This window comes from Halichoeres trimaculatus, unplaced genomic scaffold, assembly GCF_033239565.1.
Source record: "Halichoeres trimaculatus isolate MK-OKI-2021-1 unplaced genomic scaffold, fHalTri1.1 fHalTri1_scaffold_9, whole genome shotgun sequence".
NCBI classification, from domain to species: Eukaryota; Metazoa; Chordata; class Actinopteri; order Labriformes; family Labridae; genus Halichoeres; species Halichoeres trimaculatus.
This window is the reverse complement of record NW_027437188.1, coordinates 32,528,682-32,547,539: the sequence shown is the minus strand read 5'-3', so window position 1 is coordinate 32,547,539 and position 18,858 is coordinate 32,528,682. Positions and strand designations below refer to the sequence as shown.

Below are 18,858 nucleotides of genomic sequence, written 5' to 3'. Positions count from 1 at the left end.
TCTGTGATAATTTGAAATAGTGAAGTTTTAAGAGAAGAGCAAACTGTGCAGTTCATACCAGCTGAACATGGAGGTGTCAGGTTCAGGTTTCTTCTCATGCGTCATGGCGCTGACATCCAGAGAAGCCAAGTCCATACCGAGGAGTTCAGCGATCCTCTCTCTGCCGTAGATGTCCCCGTATTTATCCAGCACCTGGAAATAAAACACACAGGTGTCATTTCACTGCACAGCAATATCCCTGACATGAAGGGTCGGAGATGTTTTACAAACTCACCTTTCTTTTGACAAACTTGTCCCAGTAGTTGTTCGGGAAAGTCCTGGATGAAAAGGAAGGATTTATTAGTAACAATAGTTTGAAAAGCTGCATGTTCGAGGTCCACTGGCGCGTTGGACGCGTTTGTGACGGGTTTCTTACGGCGTGTTGAGCACCAGTCTGTCCCACTGGCCCTTGATGTCGTCATCCTCAGGCTGCTCAGTGACGTAAAGACCATCGAACTCCAGCTTCCTGCAGAGCTCCTTCTCTCTCTTGAAGATGACCAGAGGAACCTGAAGGGTTCAGAGCAGACAGGACAAACTGTGTTACCTCCACAAGGAGCCACAAGGAGGTGACGCTTTGTTCAGGTAAAACTCGGTGAGCGCTAAATACCTTGAGGCAGTTGTAGCCGATGATGCAAAGGAAGGAGATGATGGTGTGGACGATACCGAAGAACGCCATGGCTGGCTCCATGTAGCCTGTACTCTCTTCCAGGAAGTAGTACAAGGGACCTTCTTCATCATCATCCTCGCCTCCAGCCTCATCTAATCCAGATCCATCCTCTTCAGCACCAGAGCCTTCGAATAGGCCGGAGCCCTCGAACAGACCAGACCCATCAAACTCCTCCTCCTCACCTGGAGGACTTTCAGACACCTGGAGGGTCAGACAGAAATGATAACAGATGATGAATGGATGGCTCATTAAAAGGTTTTGATTTAATGAAGGTTAAATGTTTTAATACTTGGTGTCACTTTCAATTATGCAAACTATCAACAGGAAAGACCCATTTCAGCCAAACTTTAACACACAGCTGCAGATCCTTCAGGATTACTCTGATCCAAAGGCACCGACCTTGTAGAAGAGCAGGATGAAATTGAGGGCGAAGGCGATGAACAGAGCCAAGAAGCGGAGGTTGTAGAAGTTGCGAGAAAGGTAGTTCTGAGGATGGAAACGTAAAGGAAAGATTTTAAAACCAGCAAAACACAAAACCAACACTTTACTGTCTGATGCATCCTTGAAAAGTCTTCAATTCATGTATCTAAAATTAAGGCCTTAAAATGTCTTTAATTCATAGAAAATGTCAAATGCTGGTCTTAAATTACCCAGAATTTTTGGGGGGGTCGAGGCCTAGTAAATTTTATTTTTATATATTTTTATTTTTTGTATATTTTTATGTTTATTTTTTTTAATTTTATAATTTTTTTTAAGAATTTATATTTTATATTTTATCGATGTTATATTTTTTTATTTATTAAAATAGAGGCAAGCTCATATTTGTCAGCCCAGATCTTTAGCTTGAAAAAAAAAAATGTCAGTTTGATTCCTAAAATAATTAAAAAAAATGTCTGTTGTTTTCCTTTTTTGGGAGAACAGTTTTCAGTCTTTTTTTTTTTGCTTTAATTCCTGTTTTATAATTTCTCTACATGCTAGCTCGCCACTCTGGGACTATGGGTAAGTGCATATTTATTGAAGGTTGGCTGGATGATGTTAGTTTGGATTGCCACATACCACAGGATCCCCTGATCATCGCCTATATTTATAGCATTTTCAGCCTTAAATTTCATTCAAGTTGGCACTAAAAAGTCTTAAAAAGCACGTCTTAACATGAAAGCGATAAAACCAAGAAGGTAGGCTAATATTTAGTAAGGAATATTCTGACACAGAGTTGTTTCCTGTCTGCTCGAACACTAAGCGTGAGATAAATATTGAGTAAGATGCACTAAATACTAATTAAAGGTTACATCAATGTGCACACAAACAGAAAAGCTGCTCACCATGAACTTAATCCTTTGAACCTCGAGTTCGTTCCACAGCTCAAAGCCCTCCTCATCGGCCTTTTTGTCCTTCTTCGTCTTCGTCTTCACCGCCTTTTCTTCGAACTCCTCCGGCTCCTCCTCCTTCACCTCGGGTTCAGGCTCGGGCTTCTCGGTCTTCTCTCCATTTTCCGTGCTGGAATGAAAACAAACTTTTGCTTTTTTCTTTCAACACAAAATATCTTATTGATTAGCTCTAACAAGAACATGTTTTTGGCATGTTCCCACAACTTACTCTGCTTTCTCGGTCTCTTGAGCGGGCTCCTCTTCTGTCTCAACCTTCTCTTCCTCTCCTTGTCCCCCTGATGTGGCAGCCAACTGTTTCAATAATTAATTTGCAGTTAATTACCCGATTAATGGAGATTAATGGCTTTAAACATTTATCAAAGAGAGCACATCACCAGTTTTCTCTTCAGCAGCGGCGTTCCCTCTGGAGTCGGAGGCTCTTCAGGCGTCGTTTCCCCAAAGTCTCCAAGTCCCCCAGGAGTGTTAAAACCAGGCAGGCGTCCACCTTCTCTGTCTTCACCCTCCTCACCCTCCTCCTCCTCTCCTCCTACAGCATCTAACATGTCCGCTCCAACCTCTGTGTCGTGGTCCTCTCGAGCTCCCGGTTCAGGCGGCAGGTCCCCGTGCACCTCGTCCTGTGTCGGGTCCGGCATGCTGGCTAAGATCTCAGTCACAGTCATCTTCTTAGCCCCCTCCACTAAGCCTCCTCCAAACAGCACCTTCCATATGAGCGTGAAGAAGCCTTTGCATATGCTGTAAACAAACATCAGGACTCCCATCACGATGGTGTAAATAAACGTCGCCAGGCCGACCACCATCTCCTTCACCGTCATCTTTCGGAGTTTGCGGTAGCGGCGCCGCAGGTTACGGAAGGTGAACATGTTGAAGAAGTCGACAACGCTCTTCAAAAAGTCTGCGAAGGCTGAAGTTGACTCCTGAGCTTCGCCTTCTCCATTTCCTTCCTCGCCTTCTCCAGACTCTCCTTCATCTCCCCCACCTTCCTCTTCTTCTTCATCCTCTTCCTCTTCTCCTCCTTCTCCCTCAGGCTCTGAAATGGACGCGGCGATGTTCATCTCAAAGATGGTGTCCTCACAGAAGTTGACAAACATCTCCATCTTCTCACTCTCGCCGCCCTCATTGACGACGTCGAAGATGAACTGACGTTTGGACTCTCTGACTTGAGGCATTTCCCACTGGTTTCTGTTTTCCTCGCTGATCTCGAAGTAAATGCGCTCGATCCTCCTGCTGGCACCCATGATCTCAATGCGGCCAAGGAACGGGCGGAAGTAGTTGAGCACGCTTTCTGCCTGCTCCAGGAAGTTCTGGAGGCGAGTGTCGTGGGGGACGTGCTCGGAAAGGTTTGTGAGCAGAACGGCGATGTTGAAACCGATATCTTTAGCTGGCTCCTGGAAACGATCGGCAAACTCCTCAAAGTTGATCATTTCATTCTCATCAGCCTCTGAGCACGAGAGGAGGAACTGGATCTCTGATGGCGAGTACTGCTTCTGGCTGTCCATGGCTTTAGAGAAGTCCTTCTTGGAGATCAGCCCGCGGGGGTCAGTCACATAATCTCTGAAGGCGTCAGATGCTACGATGTCCTTGAGTTTGAGGAACATGTCGAAGAACTTGAGGATCATCTCTACATTGCTGGAGGACTCCACCAGCATGTCAACCATCTGCCTGGCAATGGTGCCGTTCACGACGTTTCCTAAGAGCAGGAAAAAGTCAAAGCAGGTACACTTTAAACCCAGATAAGGTGAGTTTACTTGAAAAATGCTTGTAAACTGGTTACCTTAAAAAAAAGTAAGTAATAAAATATGAAAACTTTCTAAAAACTTTGTATTCTAACTCAACATCTTAAGTAGTTACAGTTATTACGGAAAATCATTCTACTGAATGTCTTTAATCAAATAAACCTGATGCTTATTTGTTACAAATTAAAATATTAAGTAACGTTAAAAATGTTGCATATCACTGTAAAACATAATAAGTTGAACTTACTCAAAACTGAAAGATCTGACATCAATAAATTTGCCTTATGAATGAAGTAAATGTAATAATAATAAATTCAAGCAGATCTGAAAAACTAAATTAAACAACATTTTAAAGTTCAGCTGTCCACAGTGTTCCCTCCTCACTCATTTTTACCAACACCGTCGCAACAAAAATCTGCTCTAATTTCATAACTTTAGTAACTGTGAGTGAGGAGGGAAGGCAGTAGATATGAGACCTTGCTGTTCATTAAAATATTGTTCTTCAGGGGGAACAGGTTGTCTGTGCACCATGGCACTGACTGGTGGTCTGTGCTCCATGGCACGGAGTCTTGTACCTATTGACTTTTGCAGTGCGCTTAATGGTTAATATATTAGAAATTAAATGTTTGACTGGACTATCATGCTCTTTTGGCTAATTTCCAAATTAAGTGTAAAAGGATTTATTTATTTATTTATTTATTTTTGACACAGACAGCCATTCCACACCACGTTGAGCATGGACTGCTGCTTAGGGATGGGTACTTTCACATTTGAAACAATACGGTACCGATGCCTGTTACCTGGAAATAGGTATCGGTACTCAACGGTAGCAATTTTTGGTACTTTTTTGTGTTGATATAGTAAAAATATCAATTTTTTAAAAATAAAATATATATTTTTTCAATTTAACATCTGTATTCTTCAGTATATAACCTTGCAATGCTGTGTTCATGTCCAGCATGGAAAATCGCCTACTCTTCTACTCCCTCACACTCACAAGGATGCATTTGGGTACCTAAACATGGTACCTTTGTTTTTACGTGACACAATACACTGTACTTTTGACAGAGTTTGTTCGATACCTATCAAAGTACCTAATTCACTACCCATCCTTTTTGATGCCACAAAGTGTACAGACAGCTGGTCCATGCTGTGACACACAGACAAATAGTCCGTGCCATGTGGAGCACAGACAACCTGTGCCTCTGCACATCAAAAAGTACAGCAGGGTCTCATATCGACTGTGCCCCCTCCTCACTTATGGTTACAAAACACAGTCTCAGAAAACTAATGATTTAACTTGCGCTTACATGAAGAATAACAAAAGTTAAATCCATTCAGAAATCACTAGTTTCAACACTGAAAACTCAGACATTTGAGTAAATTGAACTTTGCAACAAATTTTAAGTTTGCAGTGTAAGACGAGTGGAATTTGCATGGCAAAAAGCAAAGACCATCACTCGGTTGGCTTGTACCTTCAAGGAGAGACAGAAGCATCACGACCATGTCCTTCTGCAGATCCAGCAGCTCCTTCAGAAGTCCAATTTGACTGGAGTCCTGCAACATAGCCAAAAGAAGCAGCAAACGACAACAAACAGCAAAGAAAACAACGTTTAACAATATTTACTGAGCAAAGTTTCTACTTTCAGTGAGAACACTTCAAAGTGAGGCGTTGTGAGACAAAAAATGGTGAGACACTACCTCAGAGTGTGTTCTACTCCAAAAATGATCCTGGGTTTGCATTTTTTAGATAAAGAATATGCATTTTTAAAATCACAAAAAGTACATTTGATGTGATGGGATGCAAAACAGCCACTGGAAAAACAGGAGGGGGTAAGAAGAGGGGGAGAACATGAATCTGCTAAAACAGCTTCTCCTTATCTGAAAAAGTGGCTGCAGCATGAGGAGCAAGGGAAACAAACAGTCTTAGTCCTGAAGACCAGCACCAGCAGATTACAGGAGCCATGAATGTTTGAGACAAAGGTCTGTGGTGGTTTTCAGGCTGGTGGAGATCTAAAGGAAACTAGGATGGGCAAGCATCAGGTCACCTTTGATATTACAGAGGAAGAAACCGACGAGACAGACGTATCAAATATACAAAATGTGACATAAAGAGCTCAAGGCGTCAGGATCCTTTAAGGGACAACATGAAGTTTATAAATAAATCAATTATTTTCATGGAGCCCTTTGAAGTCTGAAGCGAACAGGAAAGCCAACACAGACCATTCAATCATGAGATTCATGTCCACAGCTCACCGCTGATTGTTTTTTTGCATGGTGTGAACCACCTGTGTCAAATGTGGCTGAATTTTCAGGATCATTCCCTGTCAAAACTCATTTAAAGAGCCTCTTCATGGAAAGTCACTGTCGGTCTGACTGGATGGCTTGTTAGAAAGCAGCGGAAATGCCGTTCAACTCAAAGGAAAAGACATGAAATGAGGGATTACATGAGGAGTTTATGATGGTGATCATGGTCTTACGCTACGTTAAAGGTTTTAAATGATTCTTAAGAAAAGCATGAGGGGACTCTGAATGAGGTGGCACTGAGACACTCATCCTTACGCCATTTCGTTCTGCTGCGTCAGGATGCATCTAACAGAGTTTGAAATAAGAATGAAAACGTCATCACTCAGTTCTGGACATTGTTTTACAGTTACTATGGTTATTTAATAAAGTTACTCTGAGGTAAAGATCTTTCGTCTTTTAAAATACCCTTTTAAACTTTGCTGCTGACACATTCACACTGATCCTAATACACTCGCCGGCCACTTTATTAGGCCCACCTGTCCAGCTGCTCGTAAACCCAAATTTCTAACCAGTTAAAACCAAGCATCAGAATGGGGAAGAAAGGTGATTTAAGGGACTTTGAACATGGCATGGTTGTTGGTCTGAGTATTTCAGAAACTGCTGATCTACTGGGATTTTAACCCACAACCATCTCTAGGGTTTACAGAGAATGGTCCCAAAAAGAGAAAATATCCAGTGAGCAGCATTTCTGTGGGCCCAAATGCCTTATTGGTGTCAGAGGTCAGAGGAGAATGGACAGACTGGTTGGAGCTGATAGAGAGGCAACAGTAACTCAAATAACCACTGGTTACAACCGAGGTCTGCAGAAGAGCATCTCTGAACACACAACACGTCCAACCTTGAGGCAGATGGGCTACAGCAGCAGAAGACCACACCGGGTGACCCTCCTGTCAGCTAAGAACAGGAAACTGAGGCTACAATTCACACAGCAACACCAAAACTGGACAATAGAAGATTGGAAAAACGTTGCCTGGTCTGATGAGTCTGGATTTCTGCTCCACATTCAGATGGTAGGGTCAGAATTTGGCCTCAACAACATGAAAGCATGGATCCATCCTGCCTTGTATCAACGGTTCAGGCTGCTGCTGCTGGTGTAATGGTGTGGGGGATATTTTCTTGGCTCACTTTGGGCCCCTTAGTACCAACTGATCATGGTTTAAAGTCCACAGCCTACCTGAGTATTGTTGCTGACCATGTCCATCCCTTTATGAGCACAGTGTACCCATCTTCTGATGGCTACTTCCAGCAGGATAACGCTCCATGTCATAAAGCTGGAATCATCTCAGACTGCTTTCTTCAACATGACAATGAGTTCCCTGTACTCAAATGTCCTCCACAGTCCCCAGATCTCAATCCAATAGAGCACCTTTGGGATGTGGTGGAACGGGAGATTCTCATCATGGATGTTCAGACGACAAATCTGCAGCAACTGTGTGATGCTATCATGTCAATATGGACCAGACTCTCTGAGGAATGTTTCCAGGACCTTGTTAAATCTATGCCACCAAGGACTAAGGCAGTTCTGAAGGTAAAAGGGGGGTCCAACCCAGCAAGGTCTACCTGACAAAGTGGCCAGTGAGTGCATGATCTAGTTCATAAATAAGATGATATATATTTTTCTTCACAACCAAAATGATTTATCCCAATAGAATACAAAAATACATTTGAAACATTGACATCAGTAGCCATCAACACTGTCACACATTAGACTTGTTAGCTCAAACAGCAAACACACATTATTTGAAGTAAACACATATTTGTCCAAAGCACAATCAAACACAAAGCACCGGTCAGTACCACAGAGTAAAAAGAAACTGAAAGGAAAGGATTAACAGCTTTACATAGGATCAGGAAGAATATTAAAGAGAAAGACAGACAGAGTGTCTGTTTTATCTCAAAGTGTTTCTGCCATCTTAACTGATTTTAATGTTTGGGGTTTGAGTTGTGTTAACTCAGTGAGGCACCTTTTTTACTTCCATAACATTGGATGAAACAATCTATCAGTCAAATAAGAGCGTTATTGTGTGTAATTTCAGTGAAACATCCCGAAAAGTACAGGATACACTCAATGGAAATTTGATAAAAGGAAGTCTGGTCTGCTGCAGTTTGTCAAATGAACTCGCTCTGACATTAAAGACTCAGTTAAAAGGCAAAAACACTCTGACAAAGAAAAGTGGGAAAAGCTAGTTCAAGATAAAAAGAAGAAGGATGAAAAAGGTTATAAAACTCATTAAATTTATCAGAAAAAATAATCAGATAAATACATACTTTACTCTGCAGGAACCATGAGAGAGACAGTTCACAAAATTAGAATACTCAAAGAGAAAAGTGGATTCACATTTATGAAAATATCAAAGTTTGCATTTCAAAATCAATTTTAATCATTATGTCTCAGTCAACAAATACATTAATCAATTAATATCAGTAAAATTGAAAGGGCAGATAATATTCACGAACAACTTTATTAATAAGGTTGATGATTTATTTGTTTGTTGGTTTCTTACCTGAGCGAGTTTCATCATCATATGAGCGAAGACGTGCAGGAAGCCGACTACAGCGTCCCACAGTCTGCTGTGAGCCAGAGACTGCTGGTTACCGGTGCAGGGACCCTGATGGACAAAAAGTACAAGATGGAGAACAGAAGGTGCTTTCTGACTGTAGTAACCTTCTCCTGGAACTAAATGGAAGTTGTCTTTAAAGGATCTTCCTCACCTGGATGTACTCTGTCAAGCTGTTGAAGACCTGCTTGGCCACAGTCATTGCTTTGGAGAAATTCCTCTTTCCAGGCTCGTCGATGATGTCCTTTCCTGAGTAGTACCAGTAAAAGTCACTGATCGACTCCTGTATACAGAGAGGAGACGTGGAAAACATGTCAAGTTTTGAGGAAGGAACAGTCTGTAAAGATCGAGAAATCAGTTCAGTTAAGTGACCTGTAGTCGAAGAAGGTAGTCCACGGTGCAGATGATAACGTTGATGGTTGTGGTGCTGCCGGTCTGAGTTCTCAGGTAGTTCTGGAAATCTGAAGCACCCAATTAAAATGAGATGTCGGTACAGATACAGTAGGGAAAATAAGTATTGAACATGTCAACTTTTTTCTTTTCTACCAGACATTGGTTTTAATTCAAATAATCCCCACATGAAAAGAAATCACAACGTTCAGGTCCATAAATAATGATTATGTGGAATTAAGTACGATAACACAGGAAAAAAGTATTAAACACAATGAAAAGGCTGTATACTTTGGCAAGGAAATGCACCATACCACCTGAAATCTCTCAGTAATTATTACTTGAACTTTCAATTAGTGCAAACCAACATCAGCTGGGCTAGAGCAAATTGATGGTCCTATAAAAAAGGTGTTTTTTTCACCAAGCAGTTAAATACCACACACCTCATGATGGGTAAAGGCAAAGAGCTCTCTGAAGACATTCACAACCTGATTGTTGCTCAGCATCAGAATGGAACTGGTTACAGACTTATATCAAAGCACCTGAATATTCCAGTCAGCACCATTGGGGCCATTATTCACAAGTGGAAGAAGCACCACCTTACCATCAACAGGCCACGCACAGGAGCTCCTTGCAAGATTTCTGACCAGGGAGTCAGAAAGATAGTCAGAAGAGTACTCAACGAGCCAAGGGCCACCCTGAAAGTGCTCCAGAAAGACTTGGAGGCAGCAGGTATAATTGTTACAGAGAAAACAATAGGCAATGCACTCCACCACCATGGCCTCTATGGACGCTCAGCCCACAAGACTCCATTCCTCAAGAAAAGGCATGTTGAAGCTGGTTTAAAGTTTGCTAAACAGCACCTTGACAAGCCTGTAGAATACTGGGAGAATGTTGTCTGGTCAGATGAGACCAAAACTGAACTTTTGGGCTGCCATACTACAGACCATGTTTGGAGGAGAAATGGCACTGCTCATCACCCAAAAACACTACACCAACAGTGAAGTTTGGAGGTGGAAGCATCATGACATGGGGTTGTTTCTCATCTCATGGTGTTGGCAAACTTCATATAACTGACGGAGCAATGAATGGAGCCATGTATGGGGAAATTCTTGATCTGAATCTGCTGCCATCCACCAGGATGATGAAGATGAGACGTGGCTGGACCTTCCAGCAGGACAACGATCCAAAGCACACGGCAAAGTTGACTCTCAAATGGTTTCAGAAAAAGAAAATCGATCTGTTAGAATGGCCTAGTCAATCACCTGACTTCAATCCAATTGAACATTTGTGGAAAGAAGTAAAGAAAAGGGTTCACCAGAGTTCACCAAAGAATATTCCAGATTTAAAGACAATCTGTGCAGAGGAATGGGCCAAAATCACACCTGAGCAGTGTGGGCCATTAGTTCAAACATACAAGAAGCTTCTGGAAGCTGTCATTGCAAACAAAGACTTCTCCACTAAGTATTAGATGAGTCTCAGTTAGCGTGTTCAATACTTTTTTCCTATGTTATCGTACTTAATTCACCATAATCATTATTTATGGACCTGAACATTGTGATTTTTTTTCATGTGTGGATTATTTGAGTTAATACCAATGTCTGCTAGAAATTTTGTTTGAATTGCATCTTTGGAAATAAATGTGATGAGAAAAAATTTGACGTGTTCAATACTTATTTTCCCCATTGTATATAAACCAGTACAGACTTTATTTTCCATTGTAAAGGAACAGGATGTCACTTCACTCACCGTTATTGTGGCCCTCGCAAAGAAGTTGGAGGAAGCGGAAGAGGTCACACGTGAATTCATCATCCGCCATCACTTTCTCATCTGAGCAGAAAAACAACAACACCTTTTTGCACCTGCGCAAATACAAGCGTCCAGTCTAGAGTGACACTTTGAACTCTGTTAATCTGATGTGACGTGTGTTAGAAACTCTGTGGAAAACAAATCTTTAATGTACATTACATCGAAGATTTGTTAATTCATGGTAATCCAACTTCACACGTACACTAAAATGTGAAATACACTACAAGAAGTTACATTATAACAAACAACAGCAAATACAACTTTGACACAGCTGGAATTTAATGAGAATGGAGGATCCTACTTTTGTTGTATGTAAGTTTGTATGCGAGTGTCTGAGAGTGAGCACACACCTGTGCAGTGAAACACTTCACACCATTCCTCCCCTTTGTTATCAGAAAATGTTAGTAAAAACCACACACACCGTTAAATCCATTTGACAGACGAGCAGCTTTATAAAACCTTATGTTTTTACCTTTATCTAGCAGACCAGACACGTCTCACAGAAAACATCAACCCAACTACACCCAAAAGGACTGGGGATCAAAAAGGTGTCACGTCACAGTCATAGACTTGGAACACACACATAAAAATGAAGACAAGGAACAGATGACAAACACAGAGACGATACACGTGACACAAATGAGACACTAAAACACAGTGATAACCTCAGGGGACAGCGTCATGCTCGACAGATCTACTGAACTCTGAGAACAGACGTTGGGCAAAAACACTTCTTACAGTGTGTCTCTAATAAAGGAAAACTGGGACTTGGTGAAATTAATCTTTTTTCTTGAAATACTAAACTTACAAGAAGTGAGGGAGGCTTTCAGGATGTTATGATTTAATATTGCCTGATGTACAGGGTGGGCCAGAAAGATTTACCCATTGTTTTTTCTGCACTATCCAAAAATGTTTTCAGACAAACATAAACTTTGAACAAAGTTTCTATACTTCTACTCTTCAGACTTCCCTCTCCAGGATAGACCAGATCGCAAAGTCCACTGGATTGATGTCCAGACTTGACGGAGGCCACATGTTCTCATCCTTGAAGCCAGGAAAGTGCTGCTTGCACCAAGCCTGTGTGACATTGGATGTGTGAGCTGCTGCTCCATCTTGTGTGAAGACATACTGGTTTCCAAACACATTGGGACACCAAGGCAACACTTTTTCTTCAAGCATTTGAAGGTTCACCTGGCCATTCACTTTCACACCCTCCTGAATGAAGACCAAAGGAGACTTTGAGCCATCAGATGCAGCAGCAGCCCACAACATGACTCCAGCTGGCCCTTGACCACCAAAATAAGCTCTGCAGCCTTCAGCTAGGTGCTGTGCACTATGTGCATAAACCCTGTCGTTCTGGGAATTAACCACTGCCTGAACGGTGAAGATCTTCTCATCAGACCAAACCAGGACTCTGTCTGCAGCACTCTGGATCTCCTGTTGCATCATTTTCCCCCTGTCAAGCTGTTTTTTCTTAGAAGCGGCTGAAACCAGTTGTCTGCAACCAGTTGCATCTTGGGTGCTTTCAGTCCAAGATCCTGTTTGACGATTCTTCTCAGTGAAGTTCTTGAGATGTTCACTTCTTTTGCTGTTGCCCTCATGCTCCTGCGAGGATTCCTTTGGATTCTCTTCCTCACCATCTCAACAACCCTTTTGGTCCGGACTGAACGTTTTCTTCCAGGGATTGGCTTGCTGGTGGTATTGCCAGTCTCCTTGTATCGTGTCATGACATTGTAGACAGTCTTACGACAAACATTCACCTTTTTCATGATTTGCATTGTTGTCAGTCCAGCCTCCTTCAAACTCGACAATCATTTGGAGTAAACAAATAAACTCAGATACATCAAAAGCTATGCCTTTTAAGAGAAACTTTCCAGAATTTTAAGTTACTAGGAAAAAAGCTAAGCAAACAAAATAGAGATATACGATGGGTAAATCATTCTGGCCCACCCTGTACCACTTTAAAATCTCATGCACAGGAGGAGACCGATCTTTAAGTTGTCTTTTGGCATGCCAGATATTCGCTACTTCAAACGCACAGGCATGCTCAGATCTGACCCTGATGGTGCAATAAACAAACTGCAGTCTAATATGCCCCTTTAACATCAGACACAGACACAGTGAAGGGGAAGGAGTGGGAAATGTTTTCTACGGCTGAATAATCCTGTATCTGAGAGAAAAGATGTGGAATCAAATAAGATCCTGTTTGCAGAGGCCAACATAAATGTTTATAGCTGTGGACGAGGTTTGAAGCAAAAAGTGCTTTTAGGACTGCTGCTGCAATTCATTTCAGAGTTTCAGGAACACAGGGTCAGTGTCGTTCTACTCGAGAGAATTGACGGGGAGAGGAAAACGAGGTTACTGCCGTCCCTCCCACTGATCACTGACGGTACTAAGAGTGTTTGAGTAACAGTAGATCTGTGATTAAACACTCAAAGGAGGAAAATGAAACTTTACAATCATTTCAAGAGGAAAAAAGCAGAGATACGATGCATCGTTAGAGGACCAGTAGCATCCGTATCGTTGCAAGGTTTCCATTCCAATGCACCAGTGACCGAGTGACTGTAAAGTTTTATTTCTCCAAGTCCTTGAGTGTGAAATGAAATGCATATTAACTTCACAGCAAGGAAAGACTATTCAGGTAATTAGAGCGTAAAGAGACAGAGAGGACAGAAAAGGAGTGGAAAGAAGGAGAGGATAAAGGATCAAAGTTTCATTTACCACGTTCTAGCTTCTTATCTGAGAACCGTGAGGGCAGCAAATTGATGGGAGGGAAGAACAAGGACATGAGGGGGAAAGGGTTGAAACGGGCAAAGTGCACGAGATGTAGAGGAAAGAAAGACAAAGAGAGACGCAGTGAGTCCAGAAATCTCATGGCTGTCAGTTCAGTGGATGATAAACAGATCATCACCATACATCAACAGTCAAAATGCTAATTTAAGAGTCTCATAGCTGTAACTCTCTGAACACACAAACATGTCTACAACCCTGCATCCACAAGCAAGCACAGTCAGACAAATGCATAAAAGCACAGACTACAGACTGAAAATAAAGTATGTCTGAGTTCATCACAAACAAATGCAGAATAAAGTTGAACAGAGAGCTGGCAGTGTGTGTAGATATAGCAGTGTGTACAACAGTGAGCTCAGATACATGAGATGCACAGGATGCTGTGGATCATACTCACTCGTGCCCTCCTCTGAAACCATCCCAAGGCCCTCAGCCTTGTTCTGTCTCTCAAAAGCATTCAGGTCCAGAACGCTGTCAAAAAACAAGTACCCAGTTATTGTTTGCATGCACATTTAGTAGAATGGCTCTGTGCTGAAGGCTCCCTGTTTTTCTACGTGAATATATGGACTGCTAACAAAATTTGGGGTTCAGGCCATTGGGACTCATCTTTGCAACCCGAGGGTCACTGGTTTGGTTCAAGTCCTTGTACAGACCAAGATTGGAAATTTTGCTGGTAGCTGGAGAGTGCACAGTGAAGGTGGAAGAAGTATATCTTCTTCTCCCAAAACTGTGGCGGGGAGAGCACACCTACCCTCCGTTTCATCCACATTCATGGAAAGCAGGAGGGCAGGGAGAGCAACAGCAAAGACCAAGTTTTGCAGAACAGATGCCGCAGATGCCCATGTAAAACAATACTGATCAAATCAGAGAGCATAAGAAGGAGGGGGTGGTTAGGGGGGGCTTCTAAACTATCTTTTTTTTTAATCCTCATTTAAACAAGAAACAGAAACTGAAAACAACAACAATGTGAATCCATTTCAAACCTGCAGGTCTGCATCAGAGACTGAACGCTCAGGAAGAATCCCACATCCTTTTTATCCTTCAGATAGTCCAGCATTCTCTGCAAACAGGAAAAGATGGAAACAAAACATGTTCTTGAAAACAGCGGTCTAATTAAAATGTTGAGAGGGCAAGTATGGCTAATGTTAAGGGATGGGTACCTTTAACATTTGAATCCATACGCTACCAATACCCGGTACCTGTTACATCAGTACTCAATGGCACACTTTTGTGTGTTTATGTGGTAATAAATATTAATTTGTTCAATGGTAAAATCTAAAATGTTTCTAATTTAAAGGTCCCATATTATGCAAAAATTACTTTATTAAGTCTTTTAGTGAAATTTGTGGGTCTTTGACTTTCCTCCCAGCCAAAAATGTGATATTTGATGACAAAACCTGCAATAAGTAGTGCTTGTGAATGTAAAATCCTGACCTTAAACGGGCTGTTTGGAATTTCCGGGATTTGCCGTCGTCAGCGATTCCCTTTTTTTGACCAATCAGTAGAGGTCTGACCTGATGGTCTATCCGAGCAGAAACTCCCGCCCACTCCCCTCCCCACTGCTGGAGAGAAGTCTCTCCAGCAGCGGGGAGGAGAATGCCAAAGTTGCAGAGCCATCACTGCTCTGTTTTTGGCAGTAAACAGCCACATAGTTCCATGCACAAGCTTCCCATCTCGGAAGAAGACAAGACTAAGTGGCTAGAGTTCATTTATCAAGGAAATGTGCCAGCTACACTCAGTAAAACTCTGCACAAGTGTGCTAGTCACTTCACGGCTGACTGTTTTTCCAACTTTGGACAGTACAACAGAGGGCTAGCTAATAGACTGGTCCTGAATCCAGGTGCATTACCAACCATCCGCCAACAAACCTGGGACCCTGTTTCTGTGTTAGCTTCAAGATGCTAACCTTAGCTGCAGTTAGCCTGTTGTTTTAGCCTGTAATGTTACGGTAAATGAGCTCATTTACATATGAAGGTCACGCCTACTAAATCAGACCGTTCTGAACAGAGGGGCTATGAGAGCCTGGAAACAATGCTGCTGTGCTTGACTTAATTTGCTTTTTGGACCAAAACATGTTACTACCATTTCATGAAGACATCAATGATCCATATTAAACTGCAGAAAAGGAGCAGAATATGGGAACTTTAACACTTTTATTCTCAAATATATAACCTTGCAATGCTGTGATCATGTCAGTACCTATAAAAGTACCTAATTCAGTACCTATCCCCACCGATGTTTAAATCTGATGATCAGGTGTTCTTGAAAGTGTTGTAGGGTTTTCTTACCTGCTGTACATCACTGTTGCCTCCATTGAGGATGGAGATTCCCAGTTTGAGAGTGGAAGAAACCATGGCTCCTGGCTCACCTGAAAAAAGTACAGAAACCAATGTTTGAGCATTTTCATAGTTCACCACTGTGAGTACCTTTCAGTTTGTGTTTACTACCTCCGCGTATCACCCCCTGCTGAGAAAGCTGCACATGTTACGCTCCTTATGCTTTCCATTTTAAGTTGCATGCATCACTCTGAATCTTACAACATAGAAAAGTCATTCCTTGTGCTGATGGTCTTGTTTGCTCTTGGAGCTCAAAAAGAAGCCTCAGAGTCTTTAATACTGCTGTTGTTTCTGTGGTGTCACAGTTACCTTTACAGGCACTGATCATCTGCAGCACCATCTCTGCAGCTCCGCGGTTGTGCAGACGGGACTGCTGGTACAGAAGCCTCTGTTTCTCCATCTCCTTTTCCTGTGGGGCAGAGCATGAGGGAGACAGCTGTAACCCTGCCAAGTGAAGCTGCACTGCCCCCCGCATTCACTCACTCACACACTAACACAGACACACACTGACACAAACATGAACACAACCTCATCCTCTGAGAAGCTACCAGAAGCGACAAAAACATCGCTGTCAGGAAGAAAAAGGTGCAACTCCTGACACGCCATTTCTATTTATACTCTAAAATTTACGCTTTTTGGCATCCTCTAAATTTTTTTTGTGAAATTTTCTTATCTTTTGACAAACTGTCGCCACGATATAACTAAAAAAAACACAGAGAAAGAAACACAGGAACAGACAGCCACACACATGTTCTCTTCCATTGGAACACATGTTAGTGAAGGTGACATTTATTCCAGCTCTTCACATCACGGCAGCAAACATTCAATGCCAAAAAACACACAATTTACATATTCGTACGATAAAGCAAAGGTGGTCGTCTGAGTAATTCACAGCATGCATATTCCGTCTCCTGCACAATAACTCACTATTCTTCACCCTTTAAGCTCTATTCTTATACTATAACCTAAAGGCACAGTTGAGGTCAAAATTAGAAAACTAGTGAGAGAGATGTGTACCTCTAAAAAGTCAAGAACAACTACCAAACTACAGGAGTTCATGGCTTAGCTGAGTCAGGAATTATGGGTGTGTCAAAGAAGACCACCACTAGAGCCCTGAAGTCACAGAAATGTGGCTATATGAAAAACACCTTCAAGCCAGCAGACTGAAGGATGCTAAGGACAATCTAGAGGTGGTTTCTGCAGACTGGAAGCAGCCACCGTGTTCTTCGGTCAGATGAGACCAAACTCGAGCTCTTTGGAGAGCCATAGAGACACAGTGGTTGGAGTATCATGATGTGGGAATACCACAGCGCCCAGTCTGGAACTGGAAATCTCCTCAAGGTTGAAAGACTCAAAAAGAAAGAGGGATTTGTGAAGAATTGGAAAAAAAAAACCTCAAGCAGTTAGTAACAAAACTGGGTCTAGGTCGTGGCACCTGGTGAAGAACTATCTCTAAACAAAACAAAGTGAACCTAAAGCCTTGTTTGCTATGGGTTGGCTCGTTTAAGCCTGGTCCCGTTTGCGTTCCCACAGCCCCCTTGTGGTAGGCAGCGTGTAAACTGGATGCCGATAGCTGCATCAGTTACGTAATAGCATGACACCCTAGCGTAGGCACCATAAACAAAGAGCAACACATCCAGCAATTCACCTTCTTTGTGATTGGCATGTGACTCTTTCTTACAAGGCGAAACCAAGCTTCGTCTCAATGAAGACTGTGTGCCATGAGGAGAAATACAGCCACTGTCACACAGTAAGTGACTATTCTTTCGACTAATCAACTGACTGCAGTGTTGTAGCTCCACCTTCCGGGATCAGATCGGTTTAGTCTGGCACCCTTACAGAAGGGTCCCAAAAAGTGGGATGGCTTGTCTCAGTTATTTGGGGATCTGTCCAGAGATTAGTCAGTGGAAACGCCATAAAACAAACTGAACCACTTGGTGGGAACAGGACTTAATTGACTGGCTTGCACAAAGCCCTGACTTGAATCCTATTTGGAAATCTGTAAGGGGGCTTAGCAGAAGACCAAGGTCCATTCCAGAAGAGCATCAAATCTGGAGGAAGTTGAAAGATTTGTCAAAGAAGAATGGGCTGGGATTCTTCCGGAGACGTGTCAGAGACCCGTTACAAACTACAACAAACGAACTGCACGCTGTGATGAGGAAAAAGGACACACAGCTAACTGTTAGCATCAGCAGGCTAATGATTCTGACCCTGGTAGTTTTTTTTTTTTTTTCTAGATCATCATTTTTTGTTTGCAAAGTAAAACACTTTAAGCTGTACTTGGGACCTTTTTAAAAAAAATTCTCAAGAGAGGCTAATAATTTTGATTTCAACTGTAGCTCATGCCTTCAAGTGTGTAAAACAAGGTTAAGTAGTAAATGTTTAATTTCCTAGTAATCCTAGACAAGAAAAACATGTTAGTGAATGAGGAAAATGTATTTTTTGCAATTTTTTTTTTGCAAAATAGTTCACTGCTACACGGGGCAGTGAACTACGACCTAACACGTCTGTTTGTTACAAGATCATAAAACATTCGTCTTCATATCCTAACGCCATCTTTCCTGAGCTTCACTTTCCGCTCTTACCGCATGATCAGCTGCTGTGAAAAATCATCCTGTAGACAAAATAGGTTAGCCTCAGCCCACCCACCACACATCATGCACAAAGCCCCACCCAAAGCACCCAAAACTTCATCTACCCCTCCCTCCGCCCCCCTCCCTCGTAGGCCTAACTGTTCCTGAAATACGATGGAGCAACTTTTCTCTGGTTACAGAGAATCTGAACGTGATTGGCTCAAACATGTTGTTTGCACTGTGTGAGAGGAGTGTATGTCAATATGGA

General features: G+C 42.2%; 1 protein-coding gene across 10 annotated transcripts in view; it reads right to left on the bottom strand.

Moving 5' to 3' along the window:
* The window catches only part of ryr1b (ryanodine receptor 1b (skeletal)), a 102,393-nt gene that overhangs the window by 5,016 nt on the left and 78,519 nt on the right, over positions 1-18,858 (bottom strand). For 4 of the 10 annotated variants that reach the window (XM_074679029.1, XM_074679033.1, XM_074679031.1 and 1 more), the window contains 20 exons: positions 16,327-16,426; positions 15,970-16,049; positions 14,665-14,741; positions 14,079-14,152; positions 13,613-13,630; positions 10,832-10,912; positions 9,065-9,153; positions 8,847-8,975; positions 8,639-8,743; positions 6,390-6,419; positions 5,529-5,558; positions 5,303-5,384; positions 2,469-3,781; positions 2,303-2,385; positions 2,029-2,203; positions 1,106-1,192; positions 647-907; positions 416-546; positions 275-317; positions 59-192 (listed from right to left, as the gene is read on the bottom strand). In XM_074679029.1, the coding sequence (XP_074535130.1) occupies positions 59-192; positions 275-317; positions 416-546; positions 647-907; positions 1,106-1,192; positions 2,029-2,203; positions 2,303-2,385; positions 2,469-3,781; positions 5,303-5,384; positions 5,529-5,558; positions 6,390-6,419; positions 8,639-8,743; positions 8,847-8,975; positions 9,065-9,153; positions 10,832-10,912; positions 13,613-13,630; positions 14,079-14,152; positions 14,665-14,741; positions 15,970-16,049; positions 16,327-16,426 (3,122 nt within the window). The remainder of the gene's footprint in view (positions 1-58; positions 193-274; positions 318-415; positions 547-646; positions 908-1,105; positions 1,193-2,028; positions 2,204-2,302; positions 2,386-2,468; positions 3,782-5,302; positions 5,385-5,528; positions 5,559-6,389; positions 6,420-8,638; positions 8,744-8,846; positions 8,976-9,064; positions 9,154-10,831; positions 10,913-13,612; positions 13,631-14,078; positions 14,153-14,664; positions 14,742-15,969; positions 16,050-16,326; positions 16,427-18,858) is intronic. The other 6 variants (XM_074679035.1, XM_074679037.1, XM_074679036.1 and 3 more) reach the window with 4 other exon arrangements.